General features: G+C 41.1%; 1 protein-coding gene across 4 annotated transcripts; it reads left to right on the top strand.

The window, feature by feature from the left end:
• Positions 1 to 617: 617 nt before the first annotated feature.
• On the top strand, positions 618 to 23,879 carry LOC129192431 (uncharacterized). 4 transcript variants are annotated; one of them, XM_054796464.1, is made up of 5 exons: positions 618 to 823; positions 4,391 to 8,275; positions 10,155 to 10,284; positions 12,237 to 13,085; positions 17,093 to 23,879. In XM_054796464.1, the coding sequence occupies exons 2-5, from the start codon at positions 4,900 to 4,902 to the stop codon at positions 17,508 to 17,510; spliced, it is 4,773 nt and encodes a 1,590-aa protein (XP_054652439.1). In that variant the 5' UTR covers positions 618 to 823; positions 4,391 to 4,899; the 3' UTR covers positions 17,511 to 23,879. The 4 variants fall into 4 exon arrangements, with proteins under 4 accessions (XP_054652439.1, XP_054652438.1, XP_054652441.1 ...); XM_054796463.1 differs by having other exon boundaries at positions 16,970 to 23,879; XM_054796466.1 differs by lacking the exon at positions 12,237 to 13,085 and having other exon boundaries at positions 16,970 to 23,879.
• The last annotated feature ends 866 nt before the right edge of the window (positions 23,880 to 24,745 follow it).

Below are 24,745 nucleotides of genomic sequence, written 5' to 3'. Positions count from 1 at the left end.
TTAGTGCCTGAAGTAAAACATCTGAAACAAATGCTGCTGTGGTGATTTCGCTGCTTTTGTCAATCAAACGAGCTCTTTCTGCTTGGATGTGGTTCGTTTTGTTTTTTTTTGTGTGTCCAACACAGTGGCTGCTGCTGCTTGTGCTAACTACCTTTGCCGCCTCCACAGCGATGCATGTTGCATTAATGCAGAGGTGAAGAGTGGGAGGTAGAGGGCAAGCTGAGAAGGCTACAAGAGGGACTGAGACAAGAAAAAGTGTGTGGGAGCTGTTGGATGGATCGAGCGATAGAGAGAGATAGACTACATCATTCTACATCATATTCTCTGTTACCACATACAGTATCTAAAGTCCTTGCTGTTTTCCCAAAGAACCCCAATATGAGGTCAAACTAAATATTACAGAATGGATATTAGAGAATGAAGCACAGCTATAACTGTTAATAAGGAGAAATGATGGGAAAACCAGACAGATGGAGAAAAAAGTTGGTATCTTGCAGCTCTTCTAGCCCCAAAGCTGCATGGAGTGTAAACGGGAGGGAGAGTGAGCAGTCGAGTGAGGTTGAATCGAGGAGAACTGCTACAAGGGAGGGAGAGAGGGAGAAAATGGGAGAGGAGGAGAAGGGTTTGCGTTGGTGTATTGGTTGGCAGAGCGAGCGCTTGTCAAAAAAAAAAAAAAAAAAAACCTTCCTCTGACAGAAGGCATGATTCACAGCAGAGAGAGAGAGGAGAGAGGAGGTGGAGAGCCGTACAAGAGAAAAAGAGAAAAACAACGGTCAAGATCAAGATGTGAGATGCACAGAGGAACGACATAGGCACAATTCCGGTAAGCAGAACAAATGCGTGTGCTGATTTGAGGCACAAGGGCAATGCATTACCTGGATGGGATAGAGGCTGGATTCAGGTTCATAAAAAAAAAAAAAAAAATCTAGCGCAAAATACAGCAGGTGGCTGGGGAACTGAAGGAAAGAGAGATGCTGAGAGGCAACTGGGTGGAGGGCAGAACGATGAATAGGTGTTGTCTTAAAATATAAATAAGCTCATTGATGGTGAACTCATTTGTATACGTACTAATCCATGCATTTAGGATCTTAAACCAAGGACCTCTACGAAATATCCTTATCATGTGTTTTCTGTATCATTTTCTTTGTCTCTGGGACTTTTTGTAGTGTTTTCACAATTTAATTGGGAATTGTGAAAGGTGGTCAAATCCAGATATCACCAGAACTGCTCTGGATCCGAAGTACTCCAAGTATCGAAGCATTAGCACACTTTTGAGTAAGGAAATGGTTTACTAGTTTGTCCATTGTGTTTTCACATTTCATAAGTTATGTATTTAACAAAATGTGTACATGACTAATTGTATTTTTATATGGTAGCGAAATTTGAAAACAAAATATACTGGTAATTGTCTGGAACTAATAATTACCATTGCGTGGAACATGACCAGAGGAGAATGAGTATTGGATTGCTGATTTTATAAGTTCACCAAATACGTTTATCATATACTTAATTTGCCCCACTGTACATCAAATATCTGAATAATACTAAACAGTAATTTCAATACAGCGGAACCTCCAGAGTGTCGTCACATGTGACATCAAGACTTCAGTTAATCTTGTGAGACTTCAGCTCAGTGTGCAGCTTAAGAACAGACTCCGCATGGTTTGCTTTTTACTTGGCTTCATTGTGTTTTTTGTGATACCACCACAGAAGGCAAACAAAGGTGAAACGTAAATAGAACCCAAAATGGAACTTACCGTGACAAAGGAAAGAGTCTGGCAGTTCACTACAATATGAGCAATGCAATGAATAATAGGTCAAGGAAGATGCATTTCACTCATCAGATGGTGTTCTGGACATACAATTACTTAAACAGCACATACTGTTCTTACGCTACCTACTCTCTCTCACACACACACACACACACACACCAGCAGTACTGATAAAACACAAGGTGACATCATTACTCTGAAAACAAGGTGGGCGATACTGCAAAGTTTGGTATCGATCCAATACCAAGTAAATACAGGGCTACTACAGCCAATACCAATACAGATACCGATACTTTTTACTTGAAATTTTTAAAGATTTTGAATAAGTTTGTGATTTGGCTTTTAATTTGTCAATTGCGATTATAATCAGAAGAAAACACAGGACGAACATTTCAGGCAAACAAAAAAAACATTTTCATCAACTTATTTGTGAACAAATAAGTAACAATATACAAGAATCATCCATCCGTTTTCTATGCCGCTTATCCTCACTATGGTCGCGGGGTATGCTGGAGCCTTTACTGCCTGACTTCAGGCGAGAGGCAGGGTACACCCTGGACTGGTTGCCAGCTAGTCGCAGGGCACATATAGACAAACAACCATTCACACTCACATTCATACCTATGGACAATTTAGAGTCTCCAGTTAACCTAACATGCATGTTTTTGGAATGTGGGAGGAAACCGGAGTACCCAGAGAAACTAGGCCACTAGGCCACCGTGAGGCATACAATGTAATGATATCAACACAATAATACATTAAAATATACATTATGTATATTACAAATACACAAAATATACATTATTCCCTTATTCTCTTGTATAAAATACAATTGTTAGTACAATATCATTACGCTGGTATTGATTCAAGTATCAATACCAAGGGTATTATCACCTTTGGTATCGATAGTATCAATATTTGGATGCATGTATCATGGTAATGTTTGTTTGTTTGTTTCATTTTACTGTGGTCACTCGCTCTTCATATTCATTATACTTGGATGACGATCGATAATTATTGCCTGTACATTTAATTATGGTTTCATGATAGCGGTTTGATCTTGGGACACGTGAATTTACTGTAAATTTTGAACAATTTGGAAGCCAACCAGCATTGCAGAAAATATTTAGTTTGACTTTGTCTGTATGTATGTCCACTAAACCTACATTCATGGGACATACTGTACAATGGGGGATATATGTGAGAAGTATTTGATCCCTTACTGAATTGGCAAGTTTACCCTGTTACAGGCACTTAAAGAATTTTTATAGTAGGTTTATTTGAACAGAGAGAGAAAAACATACAAAAAAAACAAAGGAAACATTGGAATTATATTAAACCAATGTTATAAATTTATTTGTGTTTGATTGTGGGAAATAAGTATTGACCCCTTTGCAAAACATGGCTTAGTACCTGGTGGAGAAACCCTCGCTGGTTAAGAGCTCAGAGGTCAGACATTTCTTGTAGTTGCTCACCAGAGTTGCAAAAATCTCAGGGGGGATTTTGGTAAAGAAATGTCCCCAAATCAGAATGTTTCCACATAAGGATGGTGTTGTTGGGCCCATACTCTCTACCTCCAAACACGTTGAGTCAAGTTGATGCCAAAGACATCAATACACGTTCCGTCTTGAGCAGAGGTGACCTTGCAGGCACTGCAGGATCTCAATCCATTACTGCAACATGTGTTACTAATGGTTTTCTTTGTGACTTTGATTCTAGGACCCTTGAGATAATTTCACAGCGCCTCCCATGTAATTATGGGCTGATAGCTCACCTTTCTCAGGATCACAAAGTGAAATCTTGGATCTCCAGAGCAATCTGTTAACTTGTTTGTCTTTCATATCGGAATTCTTCTTGCTGAAGGTCTTGTAGCCCATTCCAGTCTTATGCAGGTCTACAATCTTGTCCCTGGGGTCCTTTGACTGCTATTTGGTCTTGCGGTCTTGTGGTGGAGACTTTGCATTGGATCTTAAAGAAACAAGACTAATTTGTATGCTTCATGCAACAAAACTGGCATTCTTGCTTGCTGGTATGGGATGAAATAATTTTCCCACGATCAAATACAAATAAATTCATGACCTTTTATTGAATCAAATTTATTTTTAGATTTTTTTTTACATTCTGTGTGTCTCTGTTAAAATGAACCTACCCTAACAATTCTGGACTGTCCATATCTTTGTAAGATAGTACCAAAATCGTTCTTTACTTTACTTATTTTCGCCACTGTAACTTTATCCTTGACATCAAATGTCCTTGTCTTTGCTGTTCATATACAGTAGATAGTGTACCGTCTATACTTCTCTATCTACAGTATATCTGCCTATATCTACGATGATGTAAGAAGTTAGTCACCAAGGCAACACCCCGTTTTGTGTTTGAAAAACAGAAACTATTAGTAGTCATTGTAACAGAATATGTATATGTATAATACGTTATGTATATGTATAATATGTTTCATGTATAATACCAGAAACACCGCCTTTCAGTTAGAGTCAAGAATACCAAATTTGATTTAATATCTTCTCTACTGTACATACTACCTGTGTTATATGTAAATGGAATTCTGAAAAGATGCTTTCAAGCTATACTGCATCATTTTGGTTATTTGTTTTTCACAGATGGGCGACTCTCGTCAACAAACAGAAGACAAGACAAGTGCATCCAGTCTTCCATCCACTGTGTGCTCTGTGCCCGCGTTCCAAACGCTCTGGTGGAATAAAACTCAACTGGCTCTAAGCAGCTTAAAACTATATATTAATGAACTCATGCTGGTAAAAACATGGGAGGCATCAAGCATTTTTTATTAGCAAATGAGCAAAGAACAATAACACTGCGGACATAGAAAGTGGACACATATTTGCTTTTATATATCCTCCGATGTCTGCTGCGAAAATATTTTGAAGTGGAACTCAGTTTTTTTCAAGCTTCTTTTTTGGGCCACTGAAATGTTTGAAAGACAAGACCCCCTCTAACAGAATCTAGTCTGTTTAGCTCATCCACCGCTCGACTGCCATTTATATTAACAACCTTCTTCAAATTTAGATACCCAAAAGACTTCACAATTGACGCTTCAAACTTCCCACGTGTCTCCCATCCACCCTTCCCACAGTCAGCCATCCAACAAAACATGGGCAAACCACTTAGCCGTCCAGGCTGTTTCCGGAAGAGCTCCTGTTGCCTGGAGAAACATGGAGTTGGGGAACGAGTGAGAGGGCGAGATGGGATGATGGAAGGGGGATATGGTGATGGTTATGTACCACAACGTTCCATCTATGATACCATGTGCATTAATCAACAAATAGACAGCCACCACCATCACCACCACCCAGGGGGGTCCACACGGCGAGATGTTGGAGGTGAAGGAAGTTTCTACTCTGCAAGTGGCTCCCTTAGGGTCAGCAGGTCCCCAGCTGAAATGTTTGATTCTCAGCCGTGCTCTCTGACTCCTAACCCTTCATTTGTTCGACGTCTGGACGAAAGGGCCATCTATGATTCACTCAAACTTGGGGCTCAGGATACTGGTGGTGGTGGCTGCTCTTCACCCGGACATTTCAACCGATCAGTTTCTCCAGCCGTCTCCTCCTTTTCAGCTCCAGGAGTGTCATCATCATCTAAGAAGCACCCCCATCACTATCACCATCATCATGGGGACAGCACAAAGAGTAGAGACGGCCGCCACTCATGGAAAGTTCTCACTCCTCCAAAACACCTGGAGTGTTTGGACATCACCACACATGAAATGATGGACCGAGGAGGAGGAGGATATTTGAACCCAGCCCACTATTCACATGGCGGAGGCCAGTCCTCCTCTCTGACATCACCCCTTATATCACCCTTCTCTGGCTCACCTCTTTCGTCTGGTTACCATACTCCTGTCTTCTTCTCACCTGCCAAACCTCGTCCTAGTCAAACTCAGAGTTTGCGTTGTTCACCTCCACATGTCCTCCAACCCAGACATTACTCCCAAACACAGAGCCTAAGAATGTCCCCGCCCCATGAGCTTAGACGTTCCCCCTACCGAGCCCCGCTGGTCCAACTATCAGCTCATGATCTTGAGCTGGACCTGAGAGACCAAGGTGGATGGGGCCATAATGAGCGAGAGCGGGAGTGGGAAAGGGAGAGAGAGAGGGAGATGGAGAGAGGATGGGCACAGAGAGAGTGGGAAAGAGAGCGGGAAAGGGGGAGGCTGGAACGGGAGCGAGCAAGAGAAAGGGAGAGGAGGGACACATCAACTTTTGGGACCTTTGGCTATGGCCGACCAGTTACTTCAGAAAGAGATTCTGTCTTTTTAGAATCTGATCATGTTTTAGACACAACACCTCTTTTGCTCACGCAGTCTGCGCCTTCACCGTCACCAAGTGCTGCCCCAAGAATGGGTACTGGTGCAGTGGGTAGGAATAGAGCTGGGTCAAAGGTAGGCTCTGACTCTATTGGTGGTGGTGTGGTTTCTAAAATTGACAATGGGAATATGGGCCTGGGGTTTGTTGAAAGCACACCTGGTTGTGTAACAAGACTAGTCAGTGGGGGTGGAGGCATGTCTGAGGCTGACATTATGATTGGTATACAAGGAAAAAATAGAGTTGAAAATTGGGGGAAATATGAAAACGGAGTCAAAGCTAGTATTAAAAATGGGTCTGAAAAAAGAATGGGCTCACAGGTGAAAACAAGAGCCGGGGGAAGGGATTTGGAAGGAAAAGTGGAATCTGGAGTACAGGTAGAAAATGTGTCAAAAGCTGCAAACAGAGAAGGACAAAGAGGAGGATCAAGGGGTGGAGAAAAACTCTTAAGAGCTGTCACTAAACCCGAACCTATTGCTGAGGCTGTACCATCAACTTTGCATGATGTAGACAATAAAGTTGTTCCCGGAGAGAAAAATGTTCCTGGATCTGGGTCTGATTGTAAAATGAAGCCAGAGATTAAAACAGGGCCTGAGATGAAAGATAATTCAAGGCTGGAGAATAATCCTGGAACAGAAGTCGGAATAGCTCAAGTTAACGAGTTTAACTCAGCACCAGCGTCAACATTAGAACCTAAGCTTGAAACGGAGTTGAAGATTGTGTCTTCATGTGAGCCTGAGGCAGCTTTAGACATTGGTCCGGAAAGGAAAGGAAAAGGAAAGGAAAAGGAGGATAAGAGTAACACGGAGACTCCCATTGAAGAGCACAGAAGCACAAATAAAACTCCGGTAAATGTGGAGGTTGGGGATAAAACTGAAACTGCCCCTGCGGAGCAAGCTCAGAAAAGCCCCGTGGACATTTACAAGATAATATCTGGTCATGCCGGAAAAGGATCCAAAAGCCAGAAGTCCAAATCATCTAAATCCAATTCCAGGATTCGACCTGGTACAGCCACAGGGCTCAGACCTGGGGTGCTTAGCCCACGACTTAGAAAAGGTCTTGCAGACCTGGAGTCACAAGGCCCTGCTGAAGGCATTGAGTCCACCTGGCCTCGTCGAATCATGGTCAGAAAGAGGACAGTTCGACAGGGAGGTGCAATCCATAACCTCCCAATTCTCCCCCCACTTCCCTCAGTAATATCTGCCTTGGAGAAGCGGCGCCCACACGCCCATCTCCATTCCCGCCCAGGTCACCACTCAGAGAACCCGCTTACTACAGATGTTACAATTTTTACAGGCCGATGCTCGCTGAAAGAACCGTCCCACCAAGAACAAGTACAGGGCACAAGTTTAGTGGGCAGAGCGTCCCTGAAGGAGCAGAACCTGGAGCACTGGAGGGTCTACAGAGACCAGGAAGAATCCAGGAGATCCAGGAGCAGGGAGAAACAAGGAGAGACGAGTAAGGAGAGCGCTAACAATAATGAGGAGAAGAGAGGACAAGAACAGATTGGTGAAAATGAGAAGACTCATGATAAAACCGAGGAAAAGGCTGCTGTTGGGAAGCAAACAGTGGAAGAAATCAAACAAGACAAGATCAAAATAAGCTCAGAAGAAAAGGTCCAAGACAGTGGAGTCATAGAAGAAAATCTAACGATCTGCGAGAAAACAGAAAACAGAAGTATTAAAGATAGAACACAAGAGCAACTGGGGAAAACAGCAGTGAAAGTCACAGTCCAAGTAAAGAAAGAAGAATGTGTGATGGAGGGAATTCATAGAGGAACATTTGGAGAGGGCCAGGAGGTGGAGAGTTGGGATTCAGTGCTCGACATGGTCAACACATTATGGGATGACGGCTGGGAAAAAGGGGGAGCGACAGGAGGTGATACAGATTCCTTATCAGGTTCTCTTCAACGTTGGCCTCTCCTCCGGCCCCCGGTAGGCTTTGGAGGCTCTCATCCACCCTCCTCTGCAGCCTCTGAGCTCAGCTTGACAGAGCTAGAGCGGAGAGCGAGGGAGCTGGATTCGGACTTGGAGCACCTCGATCTGTCTCAGCCCCACAGAGACACCCAGGATTTATACCAAAGACAGATGGAGTCTCAAAAGGAGCGAGCTGACATGTACCAAACACACCCCGGGCCACAGAGAGAGAAAGGGCCACTATTAACAGGTAGGTAGAGCCTGTTTAGTCTTATTTGGTATCTTTATTAATGAATTATATACTTGAAGAGTATAAAAAATGGATGGATGGATTGAATGGATGGATTGAAGCTGAAGCTGTTTACACAAAACCTAAGCAGTTTTATGTTTTGCATTTGGTTCCCTTACCATAACACCCCTACAATCAGGGGCGGACTTACCATTAGGCGCAAACAGGCAAATGCTTGGGCCCTGAGATTTCCAAGGACCCCCGAACATCTCATAAACAGTGATTATTGATTTTTTTGGTTCTGTCTAAAGTACATATTACTGTTTCCCTCCCTTCTCATACATTGGACTATTCCATGTTAGTGCGCATGTGCAGATTGATTCAGGAAGACTGCAACAAAAAAAAAAAAGTTGTTGGCGCAGTGTGGATGAAGATAAAGTGGAGTTAACTGAGGGGGGTGGAGAAGGCGAGAGGAAAGCACGCAGTTTTATCAGTGAGCCGCGGACGTAGTTCTCGAGATGAAGCTGAGCCTGCGACTGATGCTATTTGTCACAAAGATGTGATTAAAGCGGTAAACTACATTAAATGTTGCTTAATGTTCTTATCAATTACACTAAAAGCGTTGAGATGATTCAGTTGTTAGGTAATAATAAACCCAAAGGAGAATTTTAGGGACTTTATCTTGCTCAGGAAATAGGATAAGTTTTTTTTTTTTTTTTTTAAATTCTTAAATAAAATATAAAAATATTAAATATTTTAGATTGTTTTTGGCAAGGTTTATAAACCTTCCCAAAGCCCACACTGAAGACCTTGTGTTGACGTGGGAATAAAACTTTGATCAGTGCAGTACCAGAATGTGGAGGGCCCCAATGACTGGGTTTGCCTTGGGCCCCCAGATGACTAAATACGCCCCTGCCTACGATGATAAAATATCCAAAGGCTTGACTATGACTGGCATGAAAATGAAGCTACAGTTGTCCCTCATTTATCGTGGTTAACTTGTTCCAGTCCCAACGACGATAGGTGAATTTCCGCGAGGGTAGGATTCAGTATTAATAAATGGAATATTTCGTAGTTAGAGCGTAGAAAACCTGTTTATGACCTTCTAAAACATTTTTCAACAGCCCTGTCGACATTAAATAACACCCATATAGTCACCTTCATACTCTTATTACCTAATACAATAGACATAATATGCGATAATAATTCTGAAAGCATTTTGAAAATTTGTTGTTGTTGTTGTATCTCGAACGTAATGTGGGTCAATCGCATAGCATAAAAAAAAGATCGACATCATTCATCCTCACTATGACGTTTGCTACTTGATTGATATACAGGACTGCCATACACAGACGCACACTCCGACAATACTTCTAGCTTTGTTTACACCATATTACGCACCGCTTAAGCATAAGCTACGGGATCTCTGAAGTGACACAATAGACGGCCAGCGCTTTAACAATAGCAATCTACCGAGCTAAGTAGTTAGCCTCTAATTTATTTATTCTAAACTTAAGAGAAGGTTTGAAACTGAGTGGGGCCAAAGGACAAAGTAAGAAGCCAAAAAGGTACCGCTTCCACACAAATTGGGAGGATAACTTTTTTTTTTTTTTTTACTGTCATGTCGGATTGCAAGGATCCACGTGCTGCAAGCTAAGGTAATGTAATGTAATGTAAAGAAATGTCTTATCAATGTAACATTACTGACGCTTGACTTGTCTTTCAATATTTTTTGATTATTAGGCCATAGACAACCACGAAACAGCGATCATTATATTAATTAATTATTGAAAAAACGCAATAGACCGAGGGAACAATGTTCGAATCTCAGTGTAGAGAGGGACGATTGTATCTTGTTTGTTTCTCTTAGGATAATTCAGTTATGTTTGTTGTCATTTAGGAGTGAAGAGCAGGTTCCTGGTCAATCTTGAGCTCAGCTCTAAAGCCCTACTACCTGACACTGACCCAGACAACGACCCTGTGGGATGGTCAACTAAATCTTCTACTGTGACTTCTTCTGTTGGTATAAGGTCAGTGTGACTGTCTATTTTACTTTTGTTGTTCTTTTAATGTGTATTTTAGCTATATGAATATTCTTATTTGTCATTTTTTACTATATTAATTACTAATAAATTACTATATATGTGGTTTGGTCATACAGTGGAACCTTGGTTTGCGTCTTTGCGTCTTTGCGTTTTTCGGTTAGCATAAAAAATGTAAGCCACAATTCTGCCTCGGATTGTGCACATTCTCGGGTTAGCGTACAATATGACGTGCATCTTATCGTGTTGTGAACACCGCGTGTGTCCAACTTGGGTTCTTAATGTATTTTTATCACAAAACATCCTTCCTTGTAAGCATCCTATTAGCTAGCTAATAAAATGGCTTGTTGTGTACGCCTTTAAGCGGTTGTCCCTGTTGAGTGACGCGTGTGACGTTAGCAAGCTAGAGTTGGCTGTGTGAGCTCAGTTTCAAGTAAGTTAGAGTGTGAATGACAGACAGCAGCAATGGTGTGAATGTTATTCTGCATCATTTTCCACTTGTTAATAAAGCAATTGATGTGCATCGGCGACGTGTCTCTGCTGAACCACAAGCAGAGGCATTACAGTACTTGGTCACATTTTAACACTGTCGCTGTACTGTTCTTCAACGATTTGTTGGCGGCACATTTTGCAGTTTACCGTTATTTGGTCGGCGTCTGAGTTTTTAAATCCAACCCAAACACAATCAATGGAGTTCTTCTTCTTTTTTTGGCACCATTTCCTCTTCGGGTTTTGTTACATTAGCTGAGCTAACCACGGCCCAGATGTTAAAATTACAATATGAACGATACAAGATTATATGGTACGATAGACCAGGGGTCAACGTTTTTCCTTGTGAGAGCTACTTTTACAAAATGAAAATGGCCAAGAGCTACTCATTTTTGTAACATTTATTTTCAGAGTTTATTTTAAACCCAAACAAAGCGACTATGCTTGTTTTACCAGAACATTAACAAAATGCTGGTGTCCACAACTCACATTTTGTATTTCAGAATGCATTTCTTTCTACTGTTCTTTCATTATTAACTGAAAACCTGAATGAAAAGCAGGCTTGCGGGCACCTCATGTGGTCGTGGGGGGGCTACCTGGGCACCACGTTGGTGACCCCTGCGATAGACATTTGTATGTCACATTGCAATATCGCACAGCACTAGTTTGCAGTATTGTACTTACAAAATGTGCAGTGACACAACGTCACGTCTTGTCAAAGCATCTTCCTGCTGGAAAATTTGAAAAAAAGAAAAATTGAGCTCTCTGCGAGATTCACAGATAGTTAGTTGCAGCATTCTCTAATGTGATCAAACTTGTGTGATTCAAATGTTCTGCTACTATAAAAGAGACTAGTGTCAGCCAAATACATTTTCAGACTTACATGTGTGTTATCTTTTAGCTTCCTTTTTAAATGTCCAGTTCATTTGGAGCTGTTAATACAAACAAATATATATAATCATGCCCTGTCATTTATCTTTCTGTTAATAAAATACAGTAATGGGCATATTTCAGACATTGTTGCAAATGGTGATTAATCATGATTAATTAATTTGAAAACTGTGATTAATCTGATTAAAATAATAATAATTTGACAGCCCTAGATATAATATACTGTAGCTTAGCATATGTTGACCTACATTGGATTGGGTTTAGTATCTTTAATGTACACAATGTATCAAAGTGGCCTTTAATTTTTCTGGATGTGGCCCGAGGTGGAAAAAGTTTGGACACCCTTGGTTGAGTTGAAAGAGTGATTCTGACTGACAAGTCAACTGACATAAAGTAATATACATAATTTAGCTACTAAACGTACTAAATGACTGTCTTCATCAAACAAACAAGTTGTGCTGCGGTATAGACAAAAGCAATTTATAGGCCTTGATCCAAAAAACTAGGACAGCACAAATGTAATGGCATAGTAATGGTGAGCGATGCTATCTTTCTTCCAGCCCATATAAAGAGGACAGCTCTCCAGACTCCAACCTAACTCTGGAATCTGACTCCAGTGGCATTTTCCTGTCATCCAATCAGAGCCAGGAGGAAGGCGGGTCTGACAGCGACCAGCCAATCAGTGGCTCCGACCTAGGCAGCAGCAGCACATCATTGGATAAGGACGGGGATGATGGAAGTTTAAAAGAATGGGGCAGGGAGGAGAGTGCTGACCTCCAGTGGTGCTACCCCTCGCTTCTCAACACCTCTCCGCGTGACGACGTAGGAGGGCATAGTCAAAGGGAAGAGGATGCTTGTGGCACAGGAGGGGGAGATGGAAATGGATGGAGAGATGATAAGACAGGAGGAGTGGTTTCAATTTATGAAGCCACACTGGACACAAATCTAAATGTGTCTCAGAGTGAAGCAATGCGACCGAGCAGAAAGGTTACCATCATTGCCAATGACCCCCTTCTTCCTCCATCTCCCTTGAAGCAGCAAGTCAAACATGTTCTTGATCCATATCATAAACCGATTCGAAGCTCAGGACTGGACTGTGGTGACATTGATCCATATGTCCAACCAGATAGCTTTGTTTACCTTGCTGTGTCTGCAAGACCCCCTGGTGAGCTCCCCATGGTTACGGATTTTGCTACCCATGACATCAAACAAGAGAATGTGCACCAACACTTTGACAACAGGAAAACACACATGGAGCAGACCATCTTGGAACCGGATGCCAAGCCGTCTCACTTTGTCCCCCATAAACCAGAGGAGGGAGACTTTTTGTGCACTGACAGCTTTGTCTACCTAGCTGCTCCAGCCTGCCTACTACTGGGGCCTGAAGGATCTACATCATACAGTGGCAGGTATGTTCCTCACATAGCACAGCACATTGCGATCCACAAGGCCAAACCATGTGACATTGCTTAGCATAGTGGTGGCATGAAGCAACAAAAGAGCTTAGATGTTTGACTCTTGGGTCATGTCTTCCATTTGTATGGACGTCTGGTTGTTCTCGTCTTTAGTCCTTAATGGCGTGAACGCTGCGAGACAGCCACTGCGCGTCTCCATCACTGAGGCTGGAGTCTCTGCAAATTGCTTTACTAATAAATCTAAAATGCAGACTGGACTATGTTTGCGCTCGCAATCTTGCAAGATCAGCCTGCAACTTGCAAGATCCTTGACTCGAATTGGCCACTGACAACACAAAGATGCAATCATAAATGAAATAGTTAGACGGCAATTATTGGCACATTCCAAGATAATATAAGCTATATCGACATGAAAGGGGCTGTACAATCTGGACTGGTCACCAGTCAAATGCATACAGATAAACAACCGTTCACACTCACATTGTCTCAAGTTTCCAGTTCAACATAATATGCATTTTTGGACTGGCTGCCTGGAGTAAGCCTACACAGGCACGGGGAGAACAAGCAAACACCACACAGAAAGGTCTGAACCGAGAACCAGAACCACTTGGCTTTGAGGCAGACGTGCTGACTTTTGACTGAATTTTTATTGCAACACTATCACCAGCTATTGTAACCTATGAAAAGCTTTTGTTCATGGGCAATGATGTCAGTGCATGGTCACAAAGCATCTACTAAACGCCATTACATTGTTCTGATGTCTTTCCTGGAGTTCTAATAGTCCCTAATGGCATATTTGCTTGGTATCTTGTCTTGCTATTATATGTGTTGGTCAATTCATTCTAATCTTCTATTAAAGTACTTCTTGAACATTTCAGCTAGGTCGGTACTTCCACACAATTGTCATATTGATGCTGTAGTAATACATACAGTATTTCTCCAACACTAGAAGAGTTGTTCAGCTTGATCTTGTGTGCTACTCCAGTTTTCTTCCACAGTCCAAAAACACGCATGTTAGCTCAACTGGACACTCTAAATTTGCCCACGAACAGGATAAACAGTAGAAAGTGAATGACTGAATGAATAATGGAAATGATTTTCTCATCAACATAGATTTGGGGGCGTATTTCAAGTGGGACGTTCAGTAAACCTTTTTGACCTACCTCGAGAATTCTGAGTTTCTGGTTCCGAAACAGCTGATCGGAGTTCGTTCAATCAATCCTGAGTATGTTGAGTCAGAGTGAAGCATGTGCATGACGGTCCCCTTCCTGATTTTTATTTTTTTGCATGTTTGTCACACTTAAATGTTTCAGATCATCAAACTAATTTAAATATTAGTCAATGACAACACAACTGAACACAAAATGCAGTTTTTAAATGAAACTTTTTTATTATTAAGGGAGGAAAAAACTCCAAACCTACACTGGACAGTTAAAGTTGCCAGTTAACTAACATGCATGTTTTTGGAGTGTGGGTGGAAGCCGGAATACCCGGAGAAACCCACGAACGCACGGGGAAAACATGCAAACTCCACACAGAGCTGCCTAACGGAAATTCGAACCAAGATCTTCCCGATATCTCCGAATATGGTGGTGGTAGTGTGATGGTCTGGGGCTGTTTTACTGCTTCAAGACCTGGAAGACTTGCTGTGATAAATGGAACCATGACTTCTGCCATCTACCAAAGAATCCTGAAGGAGAATGTCCGGTCATCTGTTCGTGGCCTCCAGCTGAAACAAACTTGGGTTCTGCAGCAGGACAATGATCCAAAACACAACAGCAAGTCCACCTCTGAAAGGATGAAGAAACACAAAATGAAGACTTTGGAGTGGCCTAGTCAAAGTCCTGACCTGAATCCTATTGAGATGCTGTGACATGACCTTAAAAATGTTGTTCATGCTGGAAACCCTCCAATGTGGCTGAATTACAACAATTCTGCAAAGATGAGTGGGCCAAAATTCCTTCACAGCGCTGTAAGAGACTCATTGCAAACACTTAATTGCAGTTGTTGCTGCTAAGGGGGGTGGCCCAATCAGTTATTAGGTTTAAGGGGGCAATCACTTTTTCCACACAGGGCCATGTAGGTTTTCTCCCTTAATAATAAAAAGTTTCATTGAAAAACTGCATTTTGTGTTCAGTTGTTTTGTCATTGATTACGGTAATATCTTCATTTGTTTCATGATCTGAAACATTTAAGTATGACAAACAAACAAAAAAAAAAGAAATCATTAAAAAAAAAAAAAAAAAAGAAATCATTAAAATACAAGTCACTCACGTGTATTTCATTCCTGTGCCCGTGCCTTTTCGTCCCGGCGCCGTTCTGCTGCACTATAGCGCTTTTGTATCCTTGTTAAAACATATTGCTGCAGTACTCGTCCTGTTGCAGTCTTCCTCCTTCGAACCGAAGATTCATCTACAAGCTAGCAAGCAGGCAAGGTAGCCATGACACGGGAGACACGGCAGCGCGGCACAAAGGAGATTGATTGAAAATGGTCTACTGCCAATGAGGACGCAGAAAACAATGGGCGGTGCAAACAGATGAGCGAGGGAAGAGAGAGAGAAAGAGAGACACCTCGGCCTGTAACAGTGTTCATATGCTGTAATTTTAAAAAAAGCATTAAAAAATTCCACAAAACACTGTATATGACACAGATTTTAGATTTATTTACAATAATGAAAAAACGAAATAATGTTTCCTTTCATTGAATACATTTTTTTACAAAAATCCAAGCAAGATTAAATCTGTAAAACCAAGGATTTTTTTTTCTTAGCAGTTTACTTTCTATGGTAGACCAGTTTTATTATCATAAGTAAAATGTAGTAAAATCGGAGATATACTTTAAAAATGAACAAAATCATCTGCCATTTTAACTCATGCAGATTGTTATTGCTTTGTTTAAGTACTATAGCTCAGCTTGCAGCAATTTTTCCCATAAGAAATCATGTAAATCCATTTAATCCGTTCCAGGAAGCCAAAAATAACACAAAAAAACTTGTTTATAGTTTTACAATTAGAGTTTTACAGGCAAAAAACAAATCAAAATGGATATAAATATATATATATATATATTATGAATGACAGCAATAAATGAACATTTAAAGTTAGTTATACTTTTAATTGAAGACATGATGTGACTGAAAAAAGGAAGTTGGTGGAGGTTGATCTTGCTGTCACATCTTGTCTTTGGTAACAGTCACGTTTACATAAAGATGAAAGTACCCTTAAATGTTAATTTATTCCTTTCAATCGTCATTTATATGCACTTAAAACGTTATGCATGTAAAACTAGAAAGACGTGTTTTTTTAGAGACTCAGACACTGATGACATCATAGACGGCCGACGTAACTGCCGGTCCCAGTTGCTATTCTGTTCAGCTAGCTAGTAGGATGCTAACAAGGAAGGATGTTTTGTAATAAAACACATTAAGAGCACAGTTGGACTCATGCAGTGTATTAATAACACAACATCGACAAAAAAAAAGTTATTATTTTTTTATCGAACACTAACCGGAGAATGAACACAAACCGAGACAAAATTGTGGCATAAATTTACGATGTTAACTGAAAAACGCTAACCAGGGCAGACGCTAACCGAGGTTTCACTGTACATGCAATTTTTAAGTTTGCCCACGCAATGTAGCGCTCGTTATTTGGGATCTTCGTAGATCGAGCACTTAAAGTGTTCACTTTAAGACTACAGTATTTTCCAATGCTAATATCCACAGACTGTATATTGTAAATAAAATATTTACTTGATTATTTTTTTTTTTGCAGGTTCAAATTCACCAAAATCTAATAATAATAATAATCAAGGGAACTTTGCATACATTAACTGAAAAGTCATAGGTTTGTTTTATTTATCTGTATCTTTTTTTTAGGGAGTCAGACTCTGACTCAGACTCTGGTCCTGTTGACGAGTCAGTACTGGGTTGTGGTTCAGTGGCAGGAGACAGCGACTGGGATTCAGACCTGTCTGACTCGGATCCCTGTCGCCCCTTCAGAGTCTCCGCTGCCGGGCCTAAACCTGCTGGGGAGGCGCGACCCAAACGGCTGCCAGCGGAACCCCGTTGGGACTCGTTTGGAGATTCCACAGAACCTGAAGTGCCAGATGAGCCGTTCAAAGATCAAGACCGAAACAACAAGGCGACCATGGATACCAGCGGGTCATCCCACGCGACGGCAGCACCAGCCAATCAGGCCGAGATGTCATCAAACACAGCCGAGCTCTCGTCATCAACCAAGAAGGTTACATGGCAGTTTAAACCAGCCCAAAGGTCAGTCTGCACGGGAAGTAGGAAGGAGAAGGAAATGGCATCAGCGGCGAGGATAACTGAACTTGGTGGAGGCGGGGATCATAGACCTCCCCCTTCATGCTCATCACCTTCATCATCTTCCTCATCGTCCTCCTCATCGGGCTAGTACCTGAGCTTTTGGCAGGAGCTGTTCAACACCTAAGCTGAGTTGCTTCCGAAAAGGTAGAGAAGTTCTTCAAGTTTCTCCGTAGAACCTGATGACTTGAACTATCATATCAACATGAATGTTTTTAATCTTGTATCTACCTTGCTCCCTTGCCACATAAAGCGACATAAACGCGAACCACATGAGATTTGTACATGACTTAACAGCAGGGGTGTCCAAACTTTTCACACTGAGAGATGCTAAAATCAGTCCAATGTAGGCCAAGAAATGCTAAGCAATTTGAAGAAAACATCCACATCATAGCGTTGTGTTATATGTGACAAAGCAAATAGTTTAACGGAACGCCACAATCACCGTTTAGCACGTACCTTAGTTTTAAAGTGCTCATGACCTTGAACCGTGAACCCTCCCAACAAGAACTTGCCGTGGAATACATCTGTTGACATATTGTTGTGATGCATTTTTTTGTTGATTTACTGTTGTTGTTATATATTTTTTGGAAATTATGCCCGCTCGTTGTGTGGCACGCTTTTGCTCAAACACTGGAGCAGACGGAGTTTGCCTGTTTACAGGACGCCGCGTCAGATTCCTCGGTATTATGTTCGGCACATTTCTAGGACAGTTGTTTTGATACCGCACTGAAGATAAAGGAAAATTTGGGACCGAATGTGTATTACCGGGGGTTGCTTCCACCATCAGCTGTCCCGACCACCTTTCCTCAAACCAGACCGGGAGAAACACGAGCACTGGCACAGAAGGAAATTAACAAAAAGTCAAAAACCCGAAGACGTTACTGCCAAGGTGGCAGTAAGAGTTTTTTCTACTGGATATATTCTACGAGTCTTAGAAGAATAATATTGGTTTTCATTCCAAATTTCAAGGCTAGCTAAACAGCGACTCGTCACTTGTCTTGTGTCTTGCAGCCGATCTGTCTAAAGAGTCATTGCTGCTGACTCGTCTTGTATCTTGGAGTTTGCATACATACAGTATGTCAGTGTTAATCACTGCCAGGCAAACAACATACCATTTTTAAAAAATGTGTGTTATATCGCACTAGTCACAACCTAATATCAGTAAATGTTAGTATTTTTTTTATTGTTGTGAATGTTTCCTTTTTTTCACTTTGCTGTTTTGTCTCTGGACGTGATGTCACAGAGGCGGTTCAGAAAACTCCCTGGGCTCCGTGCGATAATCACAACTTCATTTCACTCATATTTTATAGTTGTTTACTGGCAGATGAAAGAAGCGTTTTATTTTTTCAAGAGAGTACTTTTATTTTCTTATTGTTTTTTTCAAATATTTTTTGGCGACATGAGCACTTTAAGGACACGGTTCGATTCATTTTTAGGTACGGTCAGGGAACAAAATTCAAAACATAAAAGTTTCATATGAACAGCTCTATCAATGTTTCAAATGAAACGGCACACTGCTGGCAGACAATTCTCCAATGAATTGAATTCTAAAATAAAAAATGCAAATAGTTATAGCAGGGGTGGGGAACCTACGGCTCGGGAGCCAGATGAGGCTCTTTTGATGACTGCATCTGGCTCTCAGACATTTCTTAACACCATAAAATGTGTTTATTTTCATTTGTTTTCCTGACATTTTAAAGTAAAACACACAGTGTTAAAAATAACATTAAAAATATGCATTCTAATGCATTTTAATCCACCCATTTGATTTTGTAGCGCAATGCTAGCTGTCCTTCCCATATTTTCCGTGTCAGACACTGAAACTTGATTATTATCAAGGTCGTCCCTCCTTTAATCAAATAGTCAGCTAGCTAATTGTGCAGAGACAACCCTTTTGACGAAAAAGGAAAAGAAAGAAAGATACGGAGTAGGGCGCAAAACCATGCAGCACCAGAAGTAATTTATTCATTCTTGGTTAGCTTCCATATAACATTATTACAAAAAATAAATTCAGAGACTTATTATATTTTGAAATTGTTGGTCTTCCTTAAATATACACACATTTGGTTGTATTCGATGTTAAAAAATATGATATGGCTCTCACGGAAATATATTTTAAAATATGTGGCTTTCATGGCTCTCTTTGCCAAAAAGCTTCCCGACCCCTGAGTTATAGCATCCAAAAAAATGAAGGGGTGAGGGGCGTTCAGCTTGTTGCTCGTCCTTGATGCATTTTCTGCATTTAAGACCATTCCAATGTAGGTCGTTATCTGCTAAGCTTAGTGTTATAGGTGACAAAGCAAATTAGTGTAATATCTAACCATACAATTAATTTAGTATTAACAAGGAATTCATTTTATTTTTAGAATATACCAAGAGCCAAGAAAAAAAATGGCGCAGACCAAAAATGGGCCGCACTTTGGACACCGCACTTTGGACACCCCTGGTTTCCAGTGTTTCTTTTTAGGAAAGTGCAATGATGAGATGAGTGCAACGGCAATGAGACGACGAAAGACTCAGGGTGAGATTGAGGAAATACAGCCACTGATAGTTTTACTTTGAGAAACATAACAGGGTTTGGTCTATTGTGTACATTTTTACATATTCTCTTTTTACAATGTTGATTGTACTGTACGGGACATACACTATAACAACCATAACAAAGATCCGTTCTAAAACAATATTGCAAATATAAAAGGCTCTGCGGCGTTGGAATGACATTAATGCGCCAATTGAAAGGGCGTTCAAAAGGAGGCCAACATCTGACAATTTAACGTAACTCAGGCCTTTTGATTTCATATATATGGATGTATTTTACTAACGATTCAAAGTAAGCCTTTAGAACATGACAGAGGTCAAGCTAAGGTGTACAATGTATTTTATAGGCACATTTAACACTACAGTGTATTAAGAGTGTGTGAACAGTACATTTTAACACTTGAGATAAGAACGACAAATATGCAGATATGGAAGAGTTGTGGAAGGACTTATTAACACTTTATTTTAAATGTTTTATTTATCAGTTCAACTTGAAATTGTGAATGTAATCATTGAGCAATATGCTTAGAAATCCATGCTACACTATATTCTATGTGAGAAGTGTTTCCTGAGCGATATGTGTAACAATAGTTTATGGTAAGTTTAATTTTCTCTCTAGAAAGCCTGATGTATTTATGAATGCCTCTAATGAATCCTCCATTAGAGGCTGCTGTAATTATCGGCGGTAATCAACAAGATCATGTCTGAAATGATGGACAATGTTTGTCTTACAATGATGGTATTTTTTACCAGAGGTTGTTATATGTTTATTATAATTTATCATTTTAAAGATTATTATATGTGATCAGTATTTGCCTTTCTACGGTGGGCGCCAGGGGCAAACGCAGAAATGATCCAAAAACACAAAAGCTACATAAAACAAATACATTCTACAAATTCTCCAAACGCCGCAGGATCAAAGTGAAATGTAAAAGAAAAATGCTGCAAAAAACGCACACAAACCCCCAAAACAACTGCATGAGATATCCGTCTTTAAAGGAAAACTGCACTTTTGGGGGGAATTTTGCCCATCATTCACAAACCTTATGTGAAACATGAACACGTATTTCTTTCCCTGTCTGTGTAAAAAGAGGGAAAACAAGCCAGCTAACAATGCACGTCATGGGAGGTACCTATTTTGACGCTAAAGCCCTCACAAAAAACAACAACGGTGTTTCATTTACATAACTGACCTGTACGATATTGTTATTGTAGCAGCTAACACAAAAAACTATATTTATCTGGCGGAGTAACATGACTCCTCGCTCGTCTCAGCGTCATTCACTACGCCTCAAGCCACTGCAACGGGACAGACGGAAGAGTGGATACTACTGGCTCTCAATTTCGCTGCGAAGACTCAACAAGATGCTCGTTTGCTGTCAGCATTTTTTACCTGAGGACTGCAGCACAAGTCTTGTGCTGGAAGACACAGCCATTCCAATAAGTGTCGTCGCTGTTTCTATGCTGCTGTTGTTGACGGAAGTAGCGTTAGCTCCTGTGGGCTGTGTGAAATCAGCGCACCTAGGAAAGAAGTTTCGTTAATGTTTTAAATCATCAAAATACAGCAAGATACTGTAAGTATTACACGTTACCATCAATTTACTTGTTAATGCGTAATCACAGCATGTATATATAACAATAAAATGTTGTTAGAGCTTTTCATGTCTTCTTCATGACGTGCAATGTAAGCTGACTCATGTTCACTGAAAAGGGAAAGAAATATTTGTTCATTATTCACATCAGGATTGTGGATGATGGGCAAAATTCTCAAAAAATTCCAAAAAAAGTGCAGTTTTCCTTTAAAGAGATGAGTGGGATACCCAAGAAGAAAGTTGTTTTGGGGGTTTGCGTTAGTTTTTGTAATTTGTAGCGTTTTTCCACTGCATTTGTTTTTGATCCAGTTTATGTGGTTGCAGCATTTTGAATTTACAACATTTTCCCATTGCATGTGTTTTATAGGGTGTTTATGCATGTTGGCCACACAGTCAGAGGATCTAGAAGATCTGGGTTTGAATCTCCATTGGGCATTTCTGTGTGGAGTTTGCATGTTCTCCCCATGCGTATGTGGGTTTTTTCCGGGTACTCCGGTTTCCTCCCACATTCCAAAAACATGCATGTTAGGTTAATTGGCGACCCTAAATTGTCCATCGGTATGAATGTGAGTGTGAATGGTTGTTTGTCTATATGTGCCATGCGATTGGCTGGCGAAGGCTCCCGAAATCAGCTGGGATAAGCTTCAGCATACCCACGACCCCAGTGAGGATGGATTGATGGATGTGTTTTATAGTGTTTGTCGTTTGGATCATTTCTGTTTTTGGAGCGTTTGGATGTTGCCTCTGCCGGCCACCATATCGTTGACATCAATGTAACAACATGACCAGTGTTGGTAACTCTACAATGACTATTTTAAAATGAATGAAATAAATTTGAATGTTGTTTGCTCTCCTTTTGGATGAGTGTGAAGTCTGGAAGCAAACATGTTTCTACATGCTTCCAAGTCAATTTCTTGCCATCCAGACTCAAACACAAACGTTTTTGATGACGAAATGGGTTTTTGCTTTTGGGGTTTTTCTTACAATAATGTACCTTTTTAAGTGTAGTGCAATTATATACAAACCGATGTACTTTGTTGCTGTTAATGCTAGCAACTATCCCATTCTGTGAACATTTGCAAGGACATATCTGCTGGCTGACCCTCTGTTAGATATTTTCCTTGATGTGTTTGTGTAAGCACTATCATTTTTTTGTGGTTTCAAACATTTGAAGTCATATGCCCCTTAACTTTATAAAAGCACCGGGCCCCACCACAGTGGAGAGCATGGTTGCATTTGTGTTGCTATGGTAACTGCTATGCAAAGCTTGTATCAATATGCAGACACAACATACATCCACGTAGGCGGACAAAGGTCAGCCATAGTACAAGTATCATTCCTCTATTGCTGTCATTTACTCTTATCCAGTAGCAAAGGAATGTACATTTCATCTACATTTACCAGTGGCGGCTGCTCGTCTTTGAAGCACAGGAAGCCCACTGGGGTCTGACATACATTTGATATGATTTAAGCAAGCTGCCTGCTGCCGTCGTAGCTGGGCTAAGTAGCGAGCTACTCCTCCCACGATGGTGATATGAACCAACAAAGGAACATAACTCAATAATGCTGGGATTATCTGCTTTATTTACATGTACAAAGTGAGAGAACAGCTGTAGCGTTTAATAATAACTCATTCTGGAAGAGACTTCATATCTGCTCTGACCGCTGTCTCCCCTCGAATCTGCATGACTGTGTCATATGGGGAAAGGGAGAAGAATACCCTGCTCACTCTTCTGGCTGCTGTCATTCAAAATCAAGGACCATACTGCCCCACAGAGTCCCAGTTAAGCTCAGCTTCCTGGGAAGTGACGGTGTTGTCAGTTGATCTAATTAGGGTCTTACTTTCTCGCTGTGAGCTTCCATGGCGATTTGCCTTAGTGTCTGTGCTGCTGCCGAGGGAAGAGAGATCGCGTCAAGAGCAAACTCACTCGAGCAAATTAATGCCCCACGTACTCACAAAATTCTAGTGCACTTTTAATGCAGTTTTAGGTCTACACGTTGACGTTAACGCATTTGTGACAAATTCATCCATCCATCCATCTTCTATGCCGCTTGTCCTCATTAGTATTTGACCAATTGTTGTACAAAATGTAAAGGGGAAGTTTAGTTTCCATTGATGAGCAATCGCCATTGACGTCTACACTATTATTATCATTTTCATCTACACAAATCAGCAGTCTCCCCTTTACTTTGGTACCAAGATCATCTATTATGTAAAACCAGTGGTCACCAATATACACTGCTCAAAAAAATGAGAGGAACACTTGGAAAACACATCAGATCTAAACTGGGGGAAAAATGATCTTGAATATCTTTCCTGATAATAAGTGGGTGATGTATTAGTAACAAAATGATGCCACATCATTTGATAGAAATGAAAATGATCACCCTATAGAGGGGGGAAATCAAAGACACCCCAAAAATGAAAGTGAAAAAATGATGCAGCAGACTGGTCCATTTTGCTAAAATGTCATTGTAGCAACTCAAAATGATTCTCAGTAGAGATGCCTGACAACGTGACCAGTTTGGTGGTGGGTCAGTGATGGTCTGGGGAGGCATATCCCTGGAAGGACGCACAGACCTCTACAGGTTAGATAACGGCACCCTGACTGCTATTAGGTATCGGGATGAAATCCTTGGACCCATTGCGAGAACCTACGCTGGTGCAGTGGGACCTGGGTTCCTCCTGGTCCACGACAATGCCCAACCTCATGCGGCTAGTGTATGCAGGTAGTTCCTGGAGGATGAAGGAATTGATACCATTGACTGGCCCCCACGTTCACCTGACCTAAACCCAATAGAACACCTCTGGGACATTATGTTTAGGTCCATCCGGCACCGCCAGGTTGCTCCTCAGACTGTCCAGGAGCTCATTGATGCCCTGGTCCAGATCTGGGAGGAGATCCCCCAGGACACCATCCGTAGTCTCATTAGGAGCATGCCCCGACGTTGTCAGGCATGCGTACAAGCACGTGGGCGCCACACAAACTACTGAGAATCATTTTGAGTTGCTACAATGACATTTTAGCTAAATGGACCAGTGTGCTGCATCATTTTTTCACTTTCTTTTTTGGGGTGTCTTTGATTTCCCCCTCTATAGGGTGATCATTTTCATTTCTATCAAATTATGTGGCATGTTACTATGTATTGTTACTAAAACATCACCCAATTATTATCAGGAAAGATATTCAAG

Source organism: Dunckerocampus dactyliophorus, chromosome 13, assembly GCF_027744805.1.
Source record: "Dunckerocampus dactyliophorus isolate RoL2022-P2 chromosome 13, RoL_Ddac_1.1, whole genome shotgun sequence".
NCBI classification, from domain to species: domain Eukaryota; kingdom Metazoa; phylum Chordata; class Actinopteri; order Syngnathiformes; family Syngnathidae; genus Dunckerocampus; species Dunckerocampus dactyliophorus.
This window is presented reverse-complemented; position numbering and strand designations above follow the sequence as displayed.

Excerpts from the sequence above, each read along its gene's own strand:
- LOC129192431 (XM_054796463.1), top strand. The coding sequence starts at position 4,900 with ATGGGCAAACCACTTAGCCGTCCAGGCTGTTTCCGGAAGAGCTCCTGT. Across the intron at positions 8,276-10,154 it reads GAAAGGGCCACTATTAACAG|GAGTGAAGAGCAGGTTCCTG; the intron begins GTAGGTAGAGCC and ends GTTGTCATTTAG. Across the intron at positions 13,086-16,969 it reads TCTACATCATACAGTGGCAG|GGAGTCAGACTCTGACTCAG; the intron begins GTATGTTCCTCA and ends TCTTTTTTTTAG.